The sequence below is a fragment of the Ictidomys tridecemlineatus genome, chromosome 16, assembly GCF_052094955.1.
Source record: "Ictidomys tridecemlineatus isolate mIctTri1 chromosome 16, mIctTri1.hap1, whole genome shotgun sequence".
In the NCBI taxonomy this organism is placed as follows: Eukaryota; Metazoa; Chordata; class Mammalia; order Rodentia; family Sciuridae; genus Ictidomys; species Ictidomys tridecemlineatus.
This window is the reverse complement of record NC_135492.1, coordinates 40,895,342-40,912,579: the sequence shown is the minus strand read 5'-3', so window position 1 is coordinate 40,912,579 and position 17,238 is coordinate 40,895,342. Positions and strand designations below refer to the sequence as shown.

Below are 17,238 nucleotides of genomic sequence, written 5' to 3'. Positions count from 1 at the left end.
GGCGTGCAGCTGGGCCCCTGCTTCTCAGTTATGGAAATGGACTCCCATGTGGGAAATGTCTCGGGAAAACTCACTGCTCCGAGGTTTGTTTCTGGGAACCAGCAAGGTTGCACCCTTCCCTGGATAGCTCTCGCGTTTGCCTTTCACTGTTTCTTTGTCGACTCCAGTGTGGGCACAAGTGGGAGGATTGTGGCTGCGCTCCAGTTCCACCATACAAGTATGGAGGGATGCAGTGGGCGCTCGTTGTCCATGGGAAGTGCTGGCTGGCAGAGGTGCAGGGCAGACTGGGCACTGAGGAAGGTGTCCCCACTTGCGGAAGCCCCAGGGCTGCTGCTTGGTGTGGTAAAGGGTTAGAGTTAAGTCTGCAGCGTGAGGTCCCTGCCAACTGGGTGCTAAGGGCCCAGCTGCCCCTGCTCCCTCTGGATTGCTTGGCCGCGCAGCTACCCATCGAGGGCCCACCCAGGTGGACAGCTGAATTCATACAGGTCTTGGGGCTCCCTGGGGTGGTGCAGCATGAGCAGGCTTGTGTCTCTCCCAGTGTCCCTTGCCTTTGCCGCCTCTGCTGTGTGTGTGTTTTAGGAGAGGGCCTTCTGTTGGACTTGGAGCAGCCGAGTCATCTCAAGTTCAGAGCTCTGCTCTGCTCTCTGCTGTGCCTTGGAAAGGTGTGTGCCTCACAGGCCCCAGAGGTTATGATGGCCAGAGGTCAAGTGTGAGTGGACTCCTGAGCTTTGTTCAAAAGGGTCCTCACCCTTATCTGCAGTTTATTGGAAGCTTACATTGTACAAGCAGTTCCTTACTGTGGATTCCTCTAGGTGTTTCTCGAAGGCACATCTGAAACCTGTAAGCTGAAGGGGATGGATTTACTATTTCCTTTGTGCAATGTGTACCGTGCCCCTGCAACACAGTAGCTGGCCTGGGAAGCAGGCCTCGGTGTCCATCTCCTCTGTGTTTTTGTGCCTCAAAGTTGCCAGTGTGGGGAAATTGGGGGGCCTTAGTTGCTTGTTGGAAATATTTAGGGGGCTGCCAAGTCTATCAGAATGCTTTACTATCACCCAGGTGAACAGCAGCATAGCCACGTCCTTCAAGGACTACCCCTGTAAGTCAGCACTGCCTGCCTGTGAGGCGGGCTGTGTGATGTCTCTGAACTCAGTCCCCTGCAGGGGAAGAGCACAGGATGCTGTCTGCCCGCTTTTTCCCAGGACTTGGGACTGTTGTGTACGCGAGTCACACGGTGAAACCTTATCTCTGTGGGGCTGGCGGCGGTTTGGCCTTGTGTTAGGTTCTGTTGGTTGGTGGCTGGCTTGATGGCTCTTACTTGCTGCCAGGGTGCCTCTGTGCCTCCCTTACTTCGCCATTTCTTTCTGGAATAAAGTGGCGGATCCTCTCTCCAAGTCCCGTTTGTCCACGTCTGTCCAGAGTTCTCTGAGTGATGCAGAGATTAGCCCAGTGTTGGCCGGCTTTGTGACCTGGGCATCTGATGTTGGGAGACATTCCAAGTCCGTGCGTGCCTCGCTGTAAAATTAAACTGGATGTGAGAACAGGTTGTGACTTCCTAGCAGTGCAGAGGACATAGTTGACGTTCCCCACTTGAAGGAGAGCAGTGGAGGAGGGAAACTCCAGGACGGGGGTGTGATGAGGTGGTCTCTCCAGTGCTTTTGGTGGAAAGCTGGAGGAACTTCTCTTTTAGTGTTGGCAGGCAGTTGGATGAAGGTGTTGCTGGTGGGCTTTGTTGTTTGGGTGCTGGGATTGGCCCAGGGCCTGGCATCTGCCAGGCCAGTGCTGTGCCTGGAGCTGCACCCCAACCCCCGTTCTTGGTGCTCCTGGACGTAGCTCGTGGCTAGGAGGGAAGGCTACTCGTGCAGAGGAAGGCTCCCCAGCAGTGCTCCAGGGAGGCCGGGCCCGTGCTCCAGCCGCACCTCACATATCGTCCATAATGTGTTTCCAGCATGTTCTGTGACTTTGAATCTGTTCCTTCTCGGTCAGACATGTTCGGCTATCTGCTCAGTGCTGGTCTGCCTGGGGCTCTCCTGGTGTGTCCATCTTCCTTTAAGGGGTGGGTTTGGGGTTGATGCTGATCATTTACTGTTGCCACTATGTTTTTTTTCCGCATCATTTATTTTTTATTTTTTCCACAATATCTTATTTTTATGTGGTGCTGAGGATTGAACCCAGTGCCTCACACGTTCGAGGCGGGCACTCTACCACTGAGCTACAATCCCAGCCCCTCGTATCATTTATTTGTATTAAATAAGGACGAATGGCCAAGGGGTTGTGCAGCGATGGAACAGCAGCCCTACTGGTCCCTGTCAGTGCTCCTCAATGTGGTTTAATGAGGGTGTGGGTTCAGAAAGATTGCCTAGTGCGGGTGCCTCACCTCTGTTGGTGCATGGTCATGGGAGAGGCTCGCACACCTCTCAGTGTGTGGTAAGTTGAATATATGCCCTGTTGTACTGATCACAAAATAAGAAACATTTTTTTTTCTTCATACTGGGGATTGAACCCAGGGGTGCTTAATCTCAGCCCCACTTTCCCAGCTCTTTCTTTTTTTATTTTCAGACAGGGTCTCGCTGAGTTGCTCAGGCCGGCTTTGTAGTTGCCATCCTCCTGCATCAGCCTCCCCAGTTGCTGGGATTACAGGCATGTGCTACCACACCTGACAAGAAATTTTTTCACATGGATATTTTTTTTTTCTTGAGCACATAGTCTTGCTCACCCTAGGGGTACTTACACCCCACTTCAGAGACCCTTAAGTTGATAGTATCATTAAATAATGCATGAAGAGCTGGGCATGGTGGTGCACACCTGTAATCTCAGTGACTCTGGATCCTGGGGAAGGAGGATCTGAAGTTTGAGGCTAGCCTCAGTAACTTAGAAATTGTCTGAGAATTTTAAAAAAGGGCTAGAGGTGAGGCTCAGTAGTAGAGCACCCCTGGGTTCAATTCTCAGTACCAAAAAAAAAGAAAGAAAATCCCATGAGGTGTGTTTAAGAAAACTAACATAGGAACAGGATAGGAACAGGGTTAGAGTGATACCAGCAGCAGGACCAGGAAGCAACGCTGACTGGGAATTGGAGGAGTCAGATGGGAAGAACTTGCACCTGAGAGGCTGCTGTAGGTGCCTTGTGGCCTTGGGAAGATCACTGTGTTCTCCAAACTTTCAGCCTAACCAAAGAGGCTGGCTGTGAAGGTGAACTGAGATCACGCTGATCTGCGCAGACATGAGAGTGGTGCCTGGTGCAGGGCAGGGCAAGTCAGTGGTGGCTGCTGGGGTCACTGAGTGCCTCCTCTGTGCCTGAGCCTTTGCCAGGTACCCTGTGGTGTTCACTGTGTAGGTCTGGATCTTGGGGCTGGTCCTTCTGTTCTGGCCGAGTCCAAAGCCCCCAGCTTTGCATCACCTGGGGCCTCCTGGCCCTGCCGAGAGGCCCAAGTCTGGGTGCAACTGAGTGGGCTGGAATGTGGGGGAGGCAGAGGCAAGGTCTTGGCTTTGCAGGGGCAGGGGAATATCGGGTGACCAGCAGTCCTCCCAAGGCTGGGTCCCCACCTCCACCCTCATCCAAGCCCAGTCACTGTGTGGTTTTTCACCAGGTCAGTTGATTTCCTGGGCTACTTGGACCGTACTGGGGCCACATCAGGGAGGGCTACGGGCAAGATCCGGGGCTGTCTGGCTTAGTGTGTCAGTGCTCAGATGCCCTGGGGGCGGGGGGAGGCCCTTCCCTCCACTCCACTCCACTCCACTCCAGCTGCTTCCTGCCCTTCCCTCCACTTCTGCTTCTTCCTGCCCTCTTGCCACCTTGCTGACTCCCTAGTCCCTTCAACTGCTTATGACAATCATGTTTGTTACTGAGGCTGAGACAGATGCTTTTGGGAGAAGGACAGTGACGGAAACCACTGGTTGTCGCCGGGTCAGGCACCTAGGTACTTGTCCTGGAGATGGGAGGGTGTATGTGTGTGTTTCTGCCTAGGGGACAGAAACAGGACTGGGGCAGGAGAGATGGGGGAAGGTGGAAACAGGACATCTTTTTTGGTGTGTGCTGGCCTTGTTGCGGGCTTACTGGCCAGGTGTGTGTCCGTCATGGTAGCTGCTGTCCTGTGTGCAGGCCGCCTGGTGCTGTGTGGGGACAGGATCCGCGTGCCTCTAGGCTGTGTTGTGTCAGCACTTGGATGGGCTGGGAGGTGCTGGAGCCCTAGGTTCCTGGGCCTTCACAGATAGGAGGGATGAGGACGCACGGACCACATGGTTCCTCAGTGGGGGTGGCAGTTGGATTGCAGAGTGAGGGCCTGCCCTGTCTGCCAGTGGCCATGGCATTGGCTCTGGGATGGCCGGGGTGTTCTTGGAGCAGGACATGGCCCCTAAGCCCTGTGTCATAGTTTTGCAGGGTGTGCATGTCACCCCCACCTGGTTTCTGCAGAGTGCCCTGGGGCTCATTCGTCTGCATTGGGAGTTTGGAAGGATCTTGTCTCCCTCCCTCATATGGCCCATTTATTGTCGCCAGCACTGGGAAATCAGCCCTCAGATGCTCATGAATGTGAACGTGACCGATGGTGAGGTTCCTCCTGGGGAGAATAGGGTCTTGAGTGGAAGAGGTGGGATCGAAGGGTTGGGGCTCATCTCTGCTGTGAGCTGGACTTGGGGCAGTGTTTGGTGATAGCTACCTGGTGCCAGTGACATAAGCCAAGTGATGGCCAGCCATGCCCAGACCTTGGTCCAAGCATGGGGAGGAAGGAGGGGAGGTCAGTCCAGCCCGGTCTGGCAGGCCTGAGAGGCGTTAAGCACCTCCTTGATATCTAACTTCAGGTATATTCTGGAATTTTCTCATGGTCCTGTTTTAATCGCCGTGACTGATCTGGAATGGGAGTCGACTCGCGCTGTCTCCTAAGGCTTGTATGTTCATAAAGACATTGCTGGTTGCTGATCAGAATTGCTGATTGCTGATCAGCTCCAGTGCAGCTTTGAAGCCTCGTGGAGGCGCGAGGCCCTGTCCCCCTCTTCCCCCTGTTCCTCTTCTTCTAGGACCCCGTCACACACTCCTCCAGTTAACCTGCTTGAAGGGGCAGGTTTAATTTGGGTTTCTGGGCATTGGTGTGTTCTTTTCTCTTCCCATTGACCGTGGACTAAGATTTTTTTTCTAATAAGATATGAAATTTTCTTTCTTTGTGTGTGAAATAAATCCTGCTTTTGAACATTTGGCATAAGTGAAGTGTGAGGTTTTATTCACTCAAACCTAGTACAGGAGGACTGGGGGTCGTTGCAGAAGCAATCTGAATGCCAGATTGGGAGGAAAGCTAAGAGCAGGCCCATCTTGGAGGTGGTCACTGGTCAGCCAGGGCCTCTGAAAAGCAAGAGGTTGGGTCACAATTCCAGGCTACCCTCCTGCTGGCCTTCTACAGTGTGATGGGGGAGGCGACATGTGGTGACGGGGATGGGGAGCATTTGTCCTTGGAGTTGGGAGGTGGTGTTGGAGTGTGGAGTGTGATGCTGGGCAAGTCTCCTGTTGGGGTTCTGGTCTCTGCAGCAGGGTGAGCACCCGCTGCCTACATCATGTTGGGGTGCATGTTTGTGAGGAAGGAGTGTGGCAGATTGTCCCCTTAGGGACAAGCTGGGGTCTTTTAACAGATACTTGGGGATTCAGAATGAATCCAGAATCCTTTGCGTATCTGGCTGTGGAGCCTCTTCTGAAGGCAGCTGAGGCTCCAATTCCCATGTGATGTGCAGTTTCATGGGCAAGATGCTGTCACACCAGGTGGTTGTATGCACTCATGATGGGCTCTGGAGCCACTTTAAGAAGTCTAGGCTCCCCTGGGCCCTAGAGCTGGCTAAGGTGCCAGTGCTTGGAACATGGTGTTCTTTGACAAAGGCTTTGAGCTCACCCTGCTCCGTGTGGCTCTTCAGGACCAGCCTGGCTGCTTCCTTCAGGGATTTGGGGAAGCTGTTGGAGGGGCAGAGTTGGGGAAGGAGGTGTCTTGTGTCACCCAGCTGGCAGGCTCTGGCCAGCTCAGCTCCCATTTAGGATTTCATGGCAAAGGGATTAACCTGACCCAGAAAAAGACTCACCTTTGGCCTCTTCCCAAAGGATGTCCTGAAGAAACTTCCTCAGGGCCCGGCTGTGCTGCTGGTACTGAGCCCCAAACAGCTTGATTGCCATGTCAAAGGGAGCATTGAACTGGGGATAGAGCAGGGACGTCAGGATCTCGCCCGCCCCTCTTCCCAGCATGTCCCCTCACTGGAGGAGGCTGGGTTCTCCTGACTGCTATCTTGAGGACGTTCACCAGCCTCTCTTATGTATCCTGGCCCTAGCCTCAAGGGGGTCTCCTAGAATGTGTTCCCACCCCCTTATAATTTGGGCAAGATTGAATCACTGGTGGTGGTCACGTTTCAGGCCTGTGGGGAGGTTTGGGGGGCAGGGTGTTCCCGGCATGCAGGCCACTAACCTGGCTGAGGTTCTGGCCCCACCTTTCTCTTTGCTTCCTTGTGCTTCCTCCTGCTCCTCCCTCAGGCCCAGGAAATGAAACTGGCCCCTGACTTTTTCCCAGAAAGATGCTCCAGGCCAGATCTTTTCTTCTTAGGAGGAGACTGTCCTCCTTCCCTGTTTCCAAGCCATCTTCTGGGATGGTTTACTGGGGCTCACACCCTCCGGGGTAGATGGGAATGAGCTACTTTTGTGGCTATATCGTAGATCTCTCTGGAGAGCAGGCACGGTACCTTTCTCTTTGCTGGTGGTCACCTTGGTGCCTGGCTGTGGTGGTCACCCAGTGTCTGAATGGGTGGGTGATGGAATCTTAGTGCTGGAAGGGAGCCCGGGCTAGTCCTCACAGCAGGAGCCCAGAGAGGCTGAAGAGCCTGCCTGAGGCCACAGAGGCAGATGAGGGCAAGGACTAGAGCCAGACCTAAGACCCACCCAGGCTTGAGTCCACACCAGGTGGGCTCAGGTTCCCGGGTGGAAAGAGGCTCTGGGAGTGGCCACGGGGAATGGCTGCCCCTTCCCTCTGCAGATTTGGTCTCACTGCAAAGCTGAGTAGGGTGCAGGGCTGGTTTCTTTAGGGACTGGGGTTTTCAGGTCCCTCCTGTCCCTCCTGCTGATAGACCAATTTTTTTCTACCCCTGTGACCACTATGTATGGTCAGGTCACCTTGCAGTCCTCTTGGGAATCGAGGGGTGCTGATTGTGGGATGCCAGGCTGCTGTGACATCGGGATGGTGTAGTAGGGGCAGGTGTGAGGTGGACTGGCTGCATGAGACCTGCGATAGCCCCTCAGTGTTGGTCCTGGTTGTCTGTCTGTCCAGTGAAGGCGAGGCTTGGTCACAGAGGTCTGAAACCCGATTCCAGGGGGAAGGGCAGTGCCCAGAGGGAGGCCCAGTCAGGCACACCCAGGGCCACCCAAGGCCACCCGGGGCCAGCAGCTGCTCTGGGCTGCCCCAGCCCCCTCTGGGCATTCCTAGCTTGGGCTCTAGTTGAGGTAGGTCTTTCTTCCAAGGCCATGTTCATGTCATTCTGGACCCTGTCCCCCTCTGCACTAAGGCAGAGAGCTCCGCTGACTGGGGGATGGCTGTCCCCCAGCTGGGGCTGGCTAAGCCACAGGAATGGTTCCTGGGCTTGGCTGAAGGATTCACGCCATTCCCTTAGGAGCCTCTGGGGCTGAGAATATGCCTGGGTCCTAGTGAGGAGCAGAGCGGGGTTTGGAGAGCTTGAGGTTGTCATTGGCCCTTGACCAGAGAGAAAGGTAGGAACAGGTAAAGGAGGCTGAGGGGAGGACTCGCGTCCTTGTTTCTCAGGTCGCAGAGGCCACTTCTAGGCCATCGTGCTCCATGTGTGGTCACCAGATCCAGGAGGAGGAAGAGAGGCTGCACCCAGTCCTGACCTTGGGCTCCATCTCTGCCACGTTGGCCCTGGCACCTTGGGCAATCACCTCTCTGAACTTCTGCTTCCTGTCTGCATAGTGTGGATTTTAGTGTCACCTTGCTTACTCCACAGGTTGTGGTAGAGATTAAATGGAATGGAATGAGGGAGACCATGGCTGGGGTGCAGCTTCGGGGGTAGACCCCTGACCTGGCATGTGTGGGGTCCTGGGCTGGATCCCAACATCACAAAACAATAGAACAGTTGTTGGAGGAGATCACAGCTCGAGGCAAACCCCAGAAGAATCCCAGGGTAGCTCCAGAGGGGTGTCCCCCTGGGCACAGACCCCCAGCCAGCCTGGGGAGGTTGCACCAACTGGCCCTGTAAAATCCCCTTCTCCCTCCTCGCCTGGAACTGTCTCAGGTCTTCCTTCCCTGTGCAAGATATGTGAGAGCAAAGACCAGCCTGCCCTGCTCCGTCCTTTCTTCAAGTGAGGTCAGTGCCAGAGCCTGAGCTGGCAGCCAGCTCCCCTGACCAGGGTTCTGTCTGGAGCACTCCCGCCCACAGCTCTTACTCCTGGTGCCTTGGCTCTGTGCTCACCAGCTGCCTCTGCAGCCTGCAGACCTCCAGCACCTTCTCTCTGCGGTTGGGGCGGGGCGGGCTCCTCACGTTCCCGCACTCTTGTACAGGTACTTGGCGACAATATTCTCTGACCAAAAACCTTGTGGAGCCCAGTGCAAAGCTCAGCTATCTCAGTGCTGATTTAGAGTTATAATTTATAATCAATCCTCGAGCCCCTGTTCTTAGCTACCTGTTCCTATCCTGGCCTCTTCCCCTGCTTCACAGCCACAGATGCATAAAATGCAGAACCACCAACCCGGATCTCCAGCTCGTCCTCTGCGCCATCCGCCTGGTCTGTGTCCTCTTGGTGGAGCCAGCCATCGATAGCTCTGGGCTGCAGTTTGGCTGGTGGCTTCTTGGACTCCTTTCTTTGCTGAAGAGGAGAGTGTTCTCTTTGGGTCCTGAGCCCCCTGGCCGCCACTCCCCCCCCCCCCCCCCCCCGTGTCCTTCTAGAAACGGAATCAGGCCAGTCCTAGAGTCCTCCTTTGTGCTCTGGGAGAGGCACAGGCCTGGAGAGGTGGAACTGCTGCCCCAGGTCACGTGACTGTTGCTAAGTGGGGCAAGACCTTCCTCTCCCATCAGAACGTGGGGCTTTGCAGTGGAGGGGCTCACCTGGGCTTTCTGATGTTCGGGGCTCAGGAAGCTGGAGCCTGCCATGGCCACGTCCACCCAGAGCACACTGAGGAGCAGCAGGCTGCAGATGGTCCCCGCAGAGAACATGGCTTCAGGTGGCTCTGAGGGAGAGAGGGTTTCCAGGTTGCCTGTCTCATCCCCTTGATGTGCCTCAGAATTGTTTGGGAAGGAGCCCAGCGGACAGGTGAGGGGACTCGAGGACCTGAGTGGTGACTGTGAAGTAGGGAGGGTCTCCCTCTTTAAGGTTGGGGAGAAATAAAGGTTCTGTGAATCTTGGTGTGGCAAACACTTGGGGTGTCCACCCCAGTGCTGGTCGTCCCAGTCCCTGATGATGAAGCTGAACCAGCAGGATCTCCAGGGGACAGCCTGGGATTGAGGCAGCTTTTAAATCGAGCGCTGTCCCTGAGCCGTCACATTGACCTTGGTTGTCCTTCTCCCCTTTGTGAAAATGGGTCTGCTGAGCCCAGAGAGGTTAAGCAGATGGCCAGCAGGCACACAGTAAGGCAGACCTTTAAGCACACACAGACATAAAGAGGAATGAGCCTACCTGGGATTCCTGGTAAGGTGGTGCCCCAGGGGCCCTGTGGTCCTTATATAGCAAACCTGGTGTTTGTTTTAATCCAGCGACCTCATCTCAGAGGCAGCTGGCTCCTGTGTGGGCTGATGGACATTCCTGGGAAACTAAAAATGTTCATGTCCTCTGGGTAGAATCAACAGTGGAGGTCACCTGCCCTGCAGATTGCTGGGTTGGCCCAGGTGGGACTGCTCCAGCTGCCTGACCCTGGGGGAGGGGAGGGGAGGGGGGAGGTGAGGTGAGGTAGGGTCCCGGCTCTGCTACCCTTGACCCGTGACTAGGGATGAGGCGCTTGTTGCTCCCTTAAGAGCAGGTGTAGGGTGGTTTCGTCTGTGGCCACACTTGGTGTTTTCCTGGTAGTACCAGAGGCTCTGGGCTTGGCCTTGGTCTTGGCAGTTGCTTTTGTTTCCTTGGAGGCGCTGGGGACGGACCACCTAGAGCTCCATCAGCCACACTCCATCCCCTAACAGCTCGCCCTCCCCTGAGGCTGTGGTCCTGAGGGCGAGGGGAGGGAGACTGAGTGGACCTGGGGAAGTCCCCAGCCCAGCACTGGTGCCTTCCTTGTGAGCTGTTTGGCCCCAGGCAGATCCTGGGAAAGACACACAGGCTGCGCAGTACTTCTGAACCAGGCCCACAGGACTTGCAAGCAGGTGCCAAGGCCATCGCGCCATCAGCCCAGGAGTTCCTCACTCCCCGTGCTTCCTGTAGATGCTGACAGCTGCTCCCCAGGGTCCAGTGAGTCACCTGTGCAGAAGCCTCACTGTTGAGAGGAGGGACTCACTTCATTCTGGGGCTTGGCTACGGTGGGAAGCTGCGCCAAGTGGTGGCCTGGGGCAGCCTGGGATGCTGAGTGCTGTGCGGGAAGGTGCAGGTGCCGAATGGGCTGTGCGGCAGCAGGGCTTAGTGATCAAAGGGCTGGACGTGGTTTGAGGTCCTGTTGGGGTGGCCTGGAAAACTGCCAGTCTGAGAAGTTTGAGCTCTGTCTGTGGGAGGGCGGCCACGGAGCCTTTGACCTGGGAGAGCCCAAACCATAGCATGGATGAAAGGGTTGAGAAGACTTGAAAGTCCCCGGAGCCTGAGCCCTTTATTTTATGGGGAGAAAACCTAGAAAGCAACAGGGCTGCACTTTGCCCAAAGCCGTGCAGATCTGGGACAAAGCCAGGACTCCTTCCTCGTGATGTGGTGCTTTCCGATAGCCATCTGCTTCCATGGTGACCATGGTGTTCAGGAAGATGGTCGGTTCTGAGTAGGACTGGGGCAGGTCGTCCAGTCAGGAGGACAAGGACAGCGGAACAGACAGTTGCCAGGATCCACCCTGACTTACGAGGTGGCCTTCTGTGGGGATTGGGCCCTTGTAGAGACTTGGGGAGGAGGTGCAGGCTGGGCTGCATCCCTAGGGAGAATGTGGGGGCTAAGAAACTCCTGGAGAGAAACTTTGTCATCTACCAGTGGTGGCCGACATCCCCGCGTCCCAACAGCTCCTGTGCTTTCACAGCCTTGTCATCACCTGAGCCCAGGAGGGGCCAAAGGTGGAGATGGAGAGAACTCTGGAGGCCTTGGAGGCCTGTGGGTTTTTCCAGAGCCATTCCCACCACAAACACTCCGGAACAGACAGTGCCTGACCATGGCGACCAGGCACCTATAGGGGACAGGAGCCGGCTCACTGTGTTGATCTTAGATAAGGCCACCCCCAAGCAAACACCCCCTGCTGCTCTCTTATCTTTAGGGCACTAAGAGGTGGCAGGGGTTGAAGATCCAGGTGCATACCACAGGGTCCCCGAGGAGCATGGGGAGGAGGGAAGAACAGGGATTAATGAGAACATGGGAGAGAGGCCCAGGAAGCACTTCACGCCCCCCCCCCCCAATTGTAGAAGTGGAGTACAAGTCTGACTGGAGAATGCAGATCTGACCCAAAGGAGTGGGGAAGACCGTGTGACGGGGGGTCCAACATGTGGCTGTTTTCTTGTTCTTTAAGTTTGGATAATAACCAAGACTAATTGGGCAGCTTTCTGAGAGTGGGGACCTGACCCGACCCAACTGGACCTGGCTTTTTCCTGGAACTTAGTAGGGGTTTAGTGTTTGGTGATGTCCTTCCTGTGTCCGCTTCCTGGAGCCTGTCCTTAGCGATTGCTGTGTGTGGCTGCCTCTGAGAACAGGTTACCTGTGCTCACTCCTCACTGCAGTTTCTTCTGTTCTGATAATTACTTGGTTGTAGGAAGCACGTTTGTTTTTTAACCACTTTGGCCAATCGGCCTGAGGCTGATTTGGGGGTTATAAAAGAGATGATGATTTGAGTTAGGTTTTTTTGGTGGGCACCTATGTACGACTTCTAGTACAGCATTTTCCAATAGAGATGTAATGCTATTCTCGAATGAGTTTTATGTGTAATTTAAATTTTTCTAAGAGCCATATTTAAAAGTTCAAAAAAGAAACAAGTGAAATGAATTTTAATAACTATTTTAGTTAACCACTACATCTAAAATATTATCACTTAAAGGTATAATCTGTGTAACAAATTCATTTATTTTTTGGTACTGGGAATTGAACTCGGAGCACTTAACCACTGAGCTGCATCTCTAGCCCTTTTAAAATTTTTTTATTTTGAGACAGGGTGTCACTTAAGTTGCTTAGGGCTTCACTGAATTGCTGAGGCTGGCCTTGAACTTGGCATCCTCCTGTCTTAGCCTCCTGAATCACTGGGATTACAGACGTGTGCCGCTGTCTGGCTCAGTGTAACAAATTTATTAATGAGATAGCTTGACTTTTTAAAATTAATCTTTGAAGCCCAGAGGGCATTTTATTCTAGTGGCAGATTTCATGTTGTCAGTGGCTGCACGTAGCTCCTGGCTACCAGGAGGGACAGTGCTTGTCCTCGTGTCCAAGCCAAGCCTCCCACTGGGCTTCCCTCTTCAGGCTGTCTTGGGATTGTAGCCCCAACAACTTGCTTCTTTCCTGTCTTTAGACTCTTTCTTGACAAAAGTGTGTGCCCTTAGCCTTAAGAAATGACAGGTCCCCAATCTTGGAGAAGTCTAATTGACCCCAATCCCGCCGTCCCCTCACATCACCACCCCAAGAATCCATTCCTTTCCCTATGTCCACTTCTTTACTGGGGACTGACCCCTCACCCTGTCACCTGATTCCCCTCATCACTGTTCTCACAGAGGTACTGATGATCCACACTGGGGCCTGCAGACCTGAGTTGGGACTCACTGGGCTCAGTGGGGAGCTTCTAAGAAAGCAGATTGGTAAGATCTCCTCAGATTTGGATCCAGGAGGTCTCTGGAGCAGGCCCCAGAATCAATTTTATCAAGTATTCCAGGTAATTCTCTTCTGAGTATAAAATAATACTTGCTTTCTAGCAGAAGATTTGAAGGTGTGTATGTGTGTGTGCGCGCGCATGCTCTTTCTGGAAAAATTCAGACCTATAAGAGTAGAGCACAATATGAGGAGGCTCCAGGGTTCCACATCCATGTTTTCTGTCTCCAGTATGGCTGTTGCTTTCTCAGGACCCCACTTCTACCCCTGTCTTGTGTACTGGGCCCCGATGGACTCAGAGGAAGCAAGGATAACCCGGTTTTGGCCCTGGCTGATAAGGAATGGTGCCACCAACTCCAGACTCTACCGGGATTGGGGACAAAAAGGACCAATTAAAATTATTTTTTAAATAATGAATGGAACCCAGGCCCTTGCACACCTGCAAAGCTTGTGCTCTCTGGCTGAGCCACACCTCAGCCTCAGAAGGGTTTTTAAAGCAAATCCAAGCATGGTGTCAGCTCATCCTTGGAAATAGCAGTGTTGACAGGTTACACGATGCACGTGGGTGGCTTGAGTCAGGATCCAAAGTCCAGTTTTTGTTGAGACACTTCCCTTCCTCCACCCTTCCATCCCAAATCATTTATTTTTAAAAAAGCTGTTTGTCCTGTACCACGTCCCACACTTTGAACTTTGTTGGTTGCTTTCTCATGGCATTGATTAACTTCTGCCCCGCCCCCAGTGCTTTCTGGAAACTGGCAGCTACACCTGTTCCTGGACACTTGGACTCACCTCTTTTGGTGTGAAAACGTCTTCCTGGTGCTATGAATCTACCGCTGCGCCACACTGCAAGGCTGTTAACATTGGCTGGTTCTATTTTTCTTAAGGATAATTCACGGGCATCACCAGATCCATACTTGTTGAGGTTCCCCATTATTACTAAGGGTCTTACTACCCTTGTCCACACCTGTGATTAGGGGTTACAGATGGCCTAGTGCCCTTCCGTGTTTATTAGCACTTTTTCCTTCAGCAGTTACTTTATTACCTGGATATACAGGAAAGGCAAGACAATGGCTTCATCATTTTTCTACTTAGGAAGTGCTGGAAAGCCAACCTTTGAAAATTACTGTCATTTTCCCATTACAAAGTCATGGGTTTTTATGTATGTTCTGTTTCAGTTAATTACAGTCGTTGGTCTTTTTGATGCTTCCCCATTTGACTAGTGGATTCCTGGGTGCTTTGGGCAGTGACCCCACAGTCTTTTCTTTTTTCCTTTAGTACTGGGAATTGAACCCAGAGTGCCCAACCACTGAGCCACATCCCCAACCTTTTTATTTTTTGAGACAGGTTCCCCCTAAGTTGCTGAGGCTGGTTTTGAACTCAATTCTCCTGCCTCAGCCTTTTGAGTTGCTGGGATTATGGGTCTGCGCCACCATGCCTGGCTCACACAGTCTTTAATAGCTTTTTTGCTTTCTGTCCCAGTAAGACATCTTGGGCCCATTTTGTGCATTTTCATGTCTCAGACCAAAAATCAACACCCGCCCCCCATACCTTTTCTTCCTTTTAAAGAAGACTTGGTTCCTATCAGTGGCAAATAGTTTTTAGAGACCACAATCTAGGTGTCACGTAGATACCAGAGAGGTAAAGAGTGGCATGAGTTCATGTCTGCAGTTCTACTTTCCATAGTTTGAATCACCTCAACTTTGATCTGAAAATACTACATGGAAAATTCCAGAAATAATTCATACGTATTTTCTATAATTTTGTTTCTGTTTTGAGCCAGGGGTCTCATTGTCGTCAGGCTGGTCTTTCAAACTTGGGCTCAGGTGACCTACCTGCCTCCCTTGTAGCTATAACTATAGTCAGATGCACCCAGCTGAAACATTTTAAATAACTTCTATTGCATATGTTATAACTGTTTGTTTTCATTATTGTTGTTAATCTCTTATGTGCCCAGATTCTACTTGAACTTCATTAGAGCTATGTTTGTAGAGAGCTTAGTCCTGGTGGTATCTTCAGTCATCCACTGGGATCTTGGAACATGTGCATAAGGTGACTACTGCAGTTCCAGAGAACCTCAAAAACCAGGTTTTTGCCCTTTCTTTTCCCATTATTCTGAGACATTGATTTCTGATTACCTTCACAAAATAATCTCTTGTTTGCTTTTACTATAGCAACATACTTTCAGTATAAAGGATAGTTCAGTAACTGCTAAGCATGAAACTATTTAATGTAAGCACTAGGGGTATAGAGTCAAAACATCTTTATCTTCTGGTTCCTGAGCTTGATATAAAACTTATATTTCATTCAAGGTTTTTTTCTAGTTTTTAGGAAATTTTCCTTCATGGTTTTGTTAAAGGTTGATTTCTGGAACCACGTAAATGCTTTAACAAGGGGCATTTGGAGAGTACGTCTCTTGCCTGTCCCTTCTACTCTTCCTTTTCTTCCGTAACTATCTTGTTGTGACTTTATTCTTTGAAAGTGTGTTACTTCAATTTCCAAATGTCCAAGGATTTTCCATGTATGTTATTGATTTCTATTTCTAGTTTCCTTTCATTCTTGTCAGAGTATGTCCTATATGATTTTTGTAGCTTGAGGTTTGTTTCAAGGTCCAGAAATTGTGTAAGTATCCAGGTGCAAGGAACAAAGGTATTGTGGGTGGGTGCTGTGTTGAGGCAGCTGGGTCAGGCTCTGAGCTATGGCTTTGTGGATTCTAACCTCGCAGATGCTTGCTGGAAGAGGAGTATGGAGATTGCCCACCAAAATGGTAGATTATTTCTTGCATTTCAGAGCTGTTACGTGTGTCCACATACAGGATTACATCTCTATCCCCGTTATATTTGTTGTTCTCTTTTGATTAATATCTGTACATTACATACATTTTTTTTCTAGTACCAGGCACTGAACACAGGTGCTTTACCACTGAGCTACATCCCCAGCCTTTTTAAAAAATTTTTACTGTGGGGCTGGGATTGTGGCTCAGTGGTAGAGTGCTTGCCTAGCATGAGCTGGACCCGGGTTCGATTCTCAGCACCACATAAAAATAAAGGCATTGTGTTGTGTCCATCTACACCTAAAAATCAATAAATACTTAAAAAAAAAAAAAAAAAATTTCCCTGATATGGGGCCTCGTGGAGGCTGGTCTCACAGGTGAGTACCACACTGTGTCTGGGTGTTATTTTTTAGTGTTCTACTACTGAGGCATGTCCCCCAGCCTTAAGGGGGGGGCCTTTGAGATTTTTTTCTCTTTTGTGATAGGGTCAGACTGGCCTTCAAAGTAACTGTAGATGGGTACCACCCCACCCAACTAATTTGGTTTAAGTCTCCCATTGAGTCACACTTGGTGCAGTAATTTTGTATTGGATACTGAACACTATTAAGAGCTGGATTTTTTTTCTCTACAGAATGTTGGGCTTTTCCCAAACATTGGAATTACTTGTTTGGTCCTTTTCAGGTATGGCTCAGCCTTTGCTATAGAGCTCATTCACGGTGTGTTACTGGGGCATGAGGCTGCCTTCTCCTAGGGCTGTATAGTGAAGTCGTTCCACTGTCAGGAGGTGAGCAAGGGCCAGAGATTGGCCTGTTGCTTTCTGGCCACTAGTTACCATTACAAGGATGAAGTGTCCTGCCACGTTGCCTTGACTTGGCTAAGTGGTGTGAGCTACGGAGCACACGGCTTGTTGCAGCTGACTTGACCAGGAGCCTCAGCCATGGTAGGAAGACAAAACCATTCTCCATTTGTTGAGGGCATCTGTCAGTAGATCTAGGAAGCCTGTCCTTTGCTTGCAGAGCAGAGCTTGTTAGGAAAGGCAGACCTGGACATGAGGCTAACCTGAATCAGGGACACCCCTGTACTGAGGAGTGTGCATGCCAAGGGGTCAGACAAATGGGACCACATCAGACTTAAACACTTCCACGTAGCAAAGAACACTGGCCGGAGAAATTATCTTCATATTGGATAAGGGGTTAATATTTGGAATACTTGAAAATTTACTCTAGATATAAAGGTGGGTGTTTCTGCTCTCTAAGGCCTCTACTGTTATTTCAACCAAAGTGCTTCCACTTTCTTCCATTTTATTGCTGAAAAATAAGGGAAGGATGCAGTCAAGGGGTCCATGTTTGCCTGACCACATTCACATCACCCCTCAAACACTCTTACCACTTAGCAGAGCCTGGTCAGTGCCCTTCTGGTCCACTCATCTGCATCAACCTTCAGGGTGGAGTCCTCACAACTGTGGTGCCTTCAACATGAAGTGAATCTTGAAGGAACTCGCACTGAGGCAGGTTGAGGTTTTGCCTCGTTAGGGGTGTGTTAGGAAAATGAA

The 17,238-nt window shown here is 51.6% G+C and overlaps 1 protein-coding gene across 2 annotated transcripts; it reads right to left on the bottom strand.

Annotated features, from left to right (window-relative positions):
* Window positions 1-5,188: 5,188 nt before the first annotated feature.
* Window positions 5,189-17,114, bottom strand: Ghrl (ghrelin and obestatin prepropeptide). Of its 2 annotated transcripts, XM_021732016.3 has the most exons (4): window positions 9,067-17,114; window positions 8,711-8,827; window positions 6,052-6,160; window positions 5,189-5,329 (listed from the first exon to the last, which is right to left on the bottom strand). In XM_021732016.3, exons 1-4 carry the CDS (start codon window positions 9,172-9,174, stop codon window positions 5,310-5,312), a joined length of 354 nt encoding a protein of 117 aa, XP_021587691.1. In that variant the 5' UTR covers window positions 9,175-17,114; the 3' UTR covers window positions 5,189-5,309. The 2 variants fall into 2 exon arrangements, with proteins under 2 accessions (XP_021587691.1, XP_005333861.1); XM_005333804.5 differs by having other exon boundaries at window positions 5,189-6,160.
* Between the last annotated feature and the right edge of the window lie 124 nt (window positions 17,115-17,238).

What these genes read in the sequence shown, in the direction of transcription:
- Ghrl (XM_005333804.5), bottom strand. Translation starts at nt 9,174, where the DNA reads ATGTTCTCTGCGGGGACCATCTGCAGCCTGCTGCTCCTCAGTGTGCTC. An exon ending in CCGAACATCAGAAAGCCCAG is followed by an intron (nt 8,828 to 9,066) that starts GTGAGCCCCTCC and finishes TCTCCTCTTCAG; the next exon opens with CAAAGAAAGGAGTCCAAGAA. An exon ending in AGGACGAGCTGGAGATCCGG is followed by an intron (nt 6,161 to 8,710) that starts GTTGGTGGTTCT and finishes CTCTATCCCCAG; the next exon opens with TTCAATGCTCCCTTTGACAT.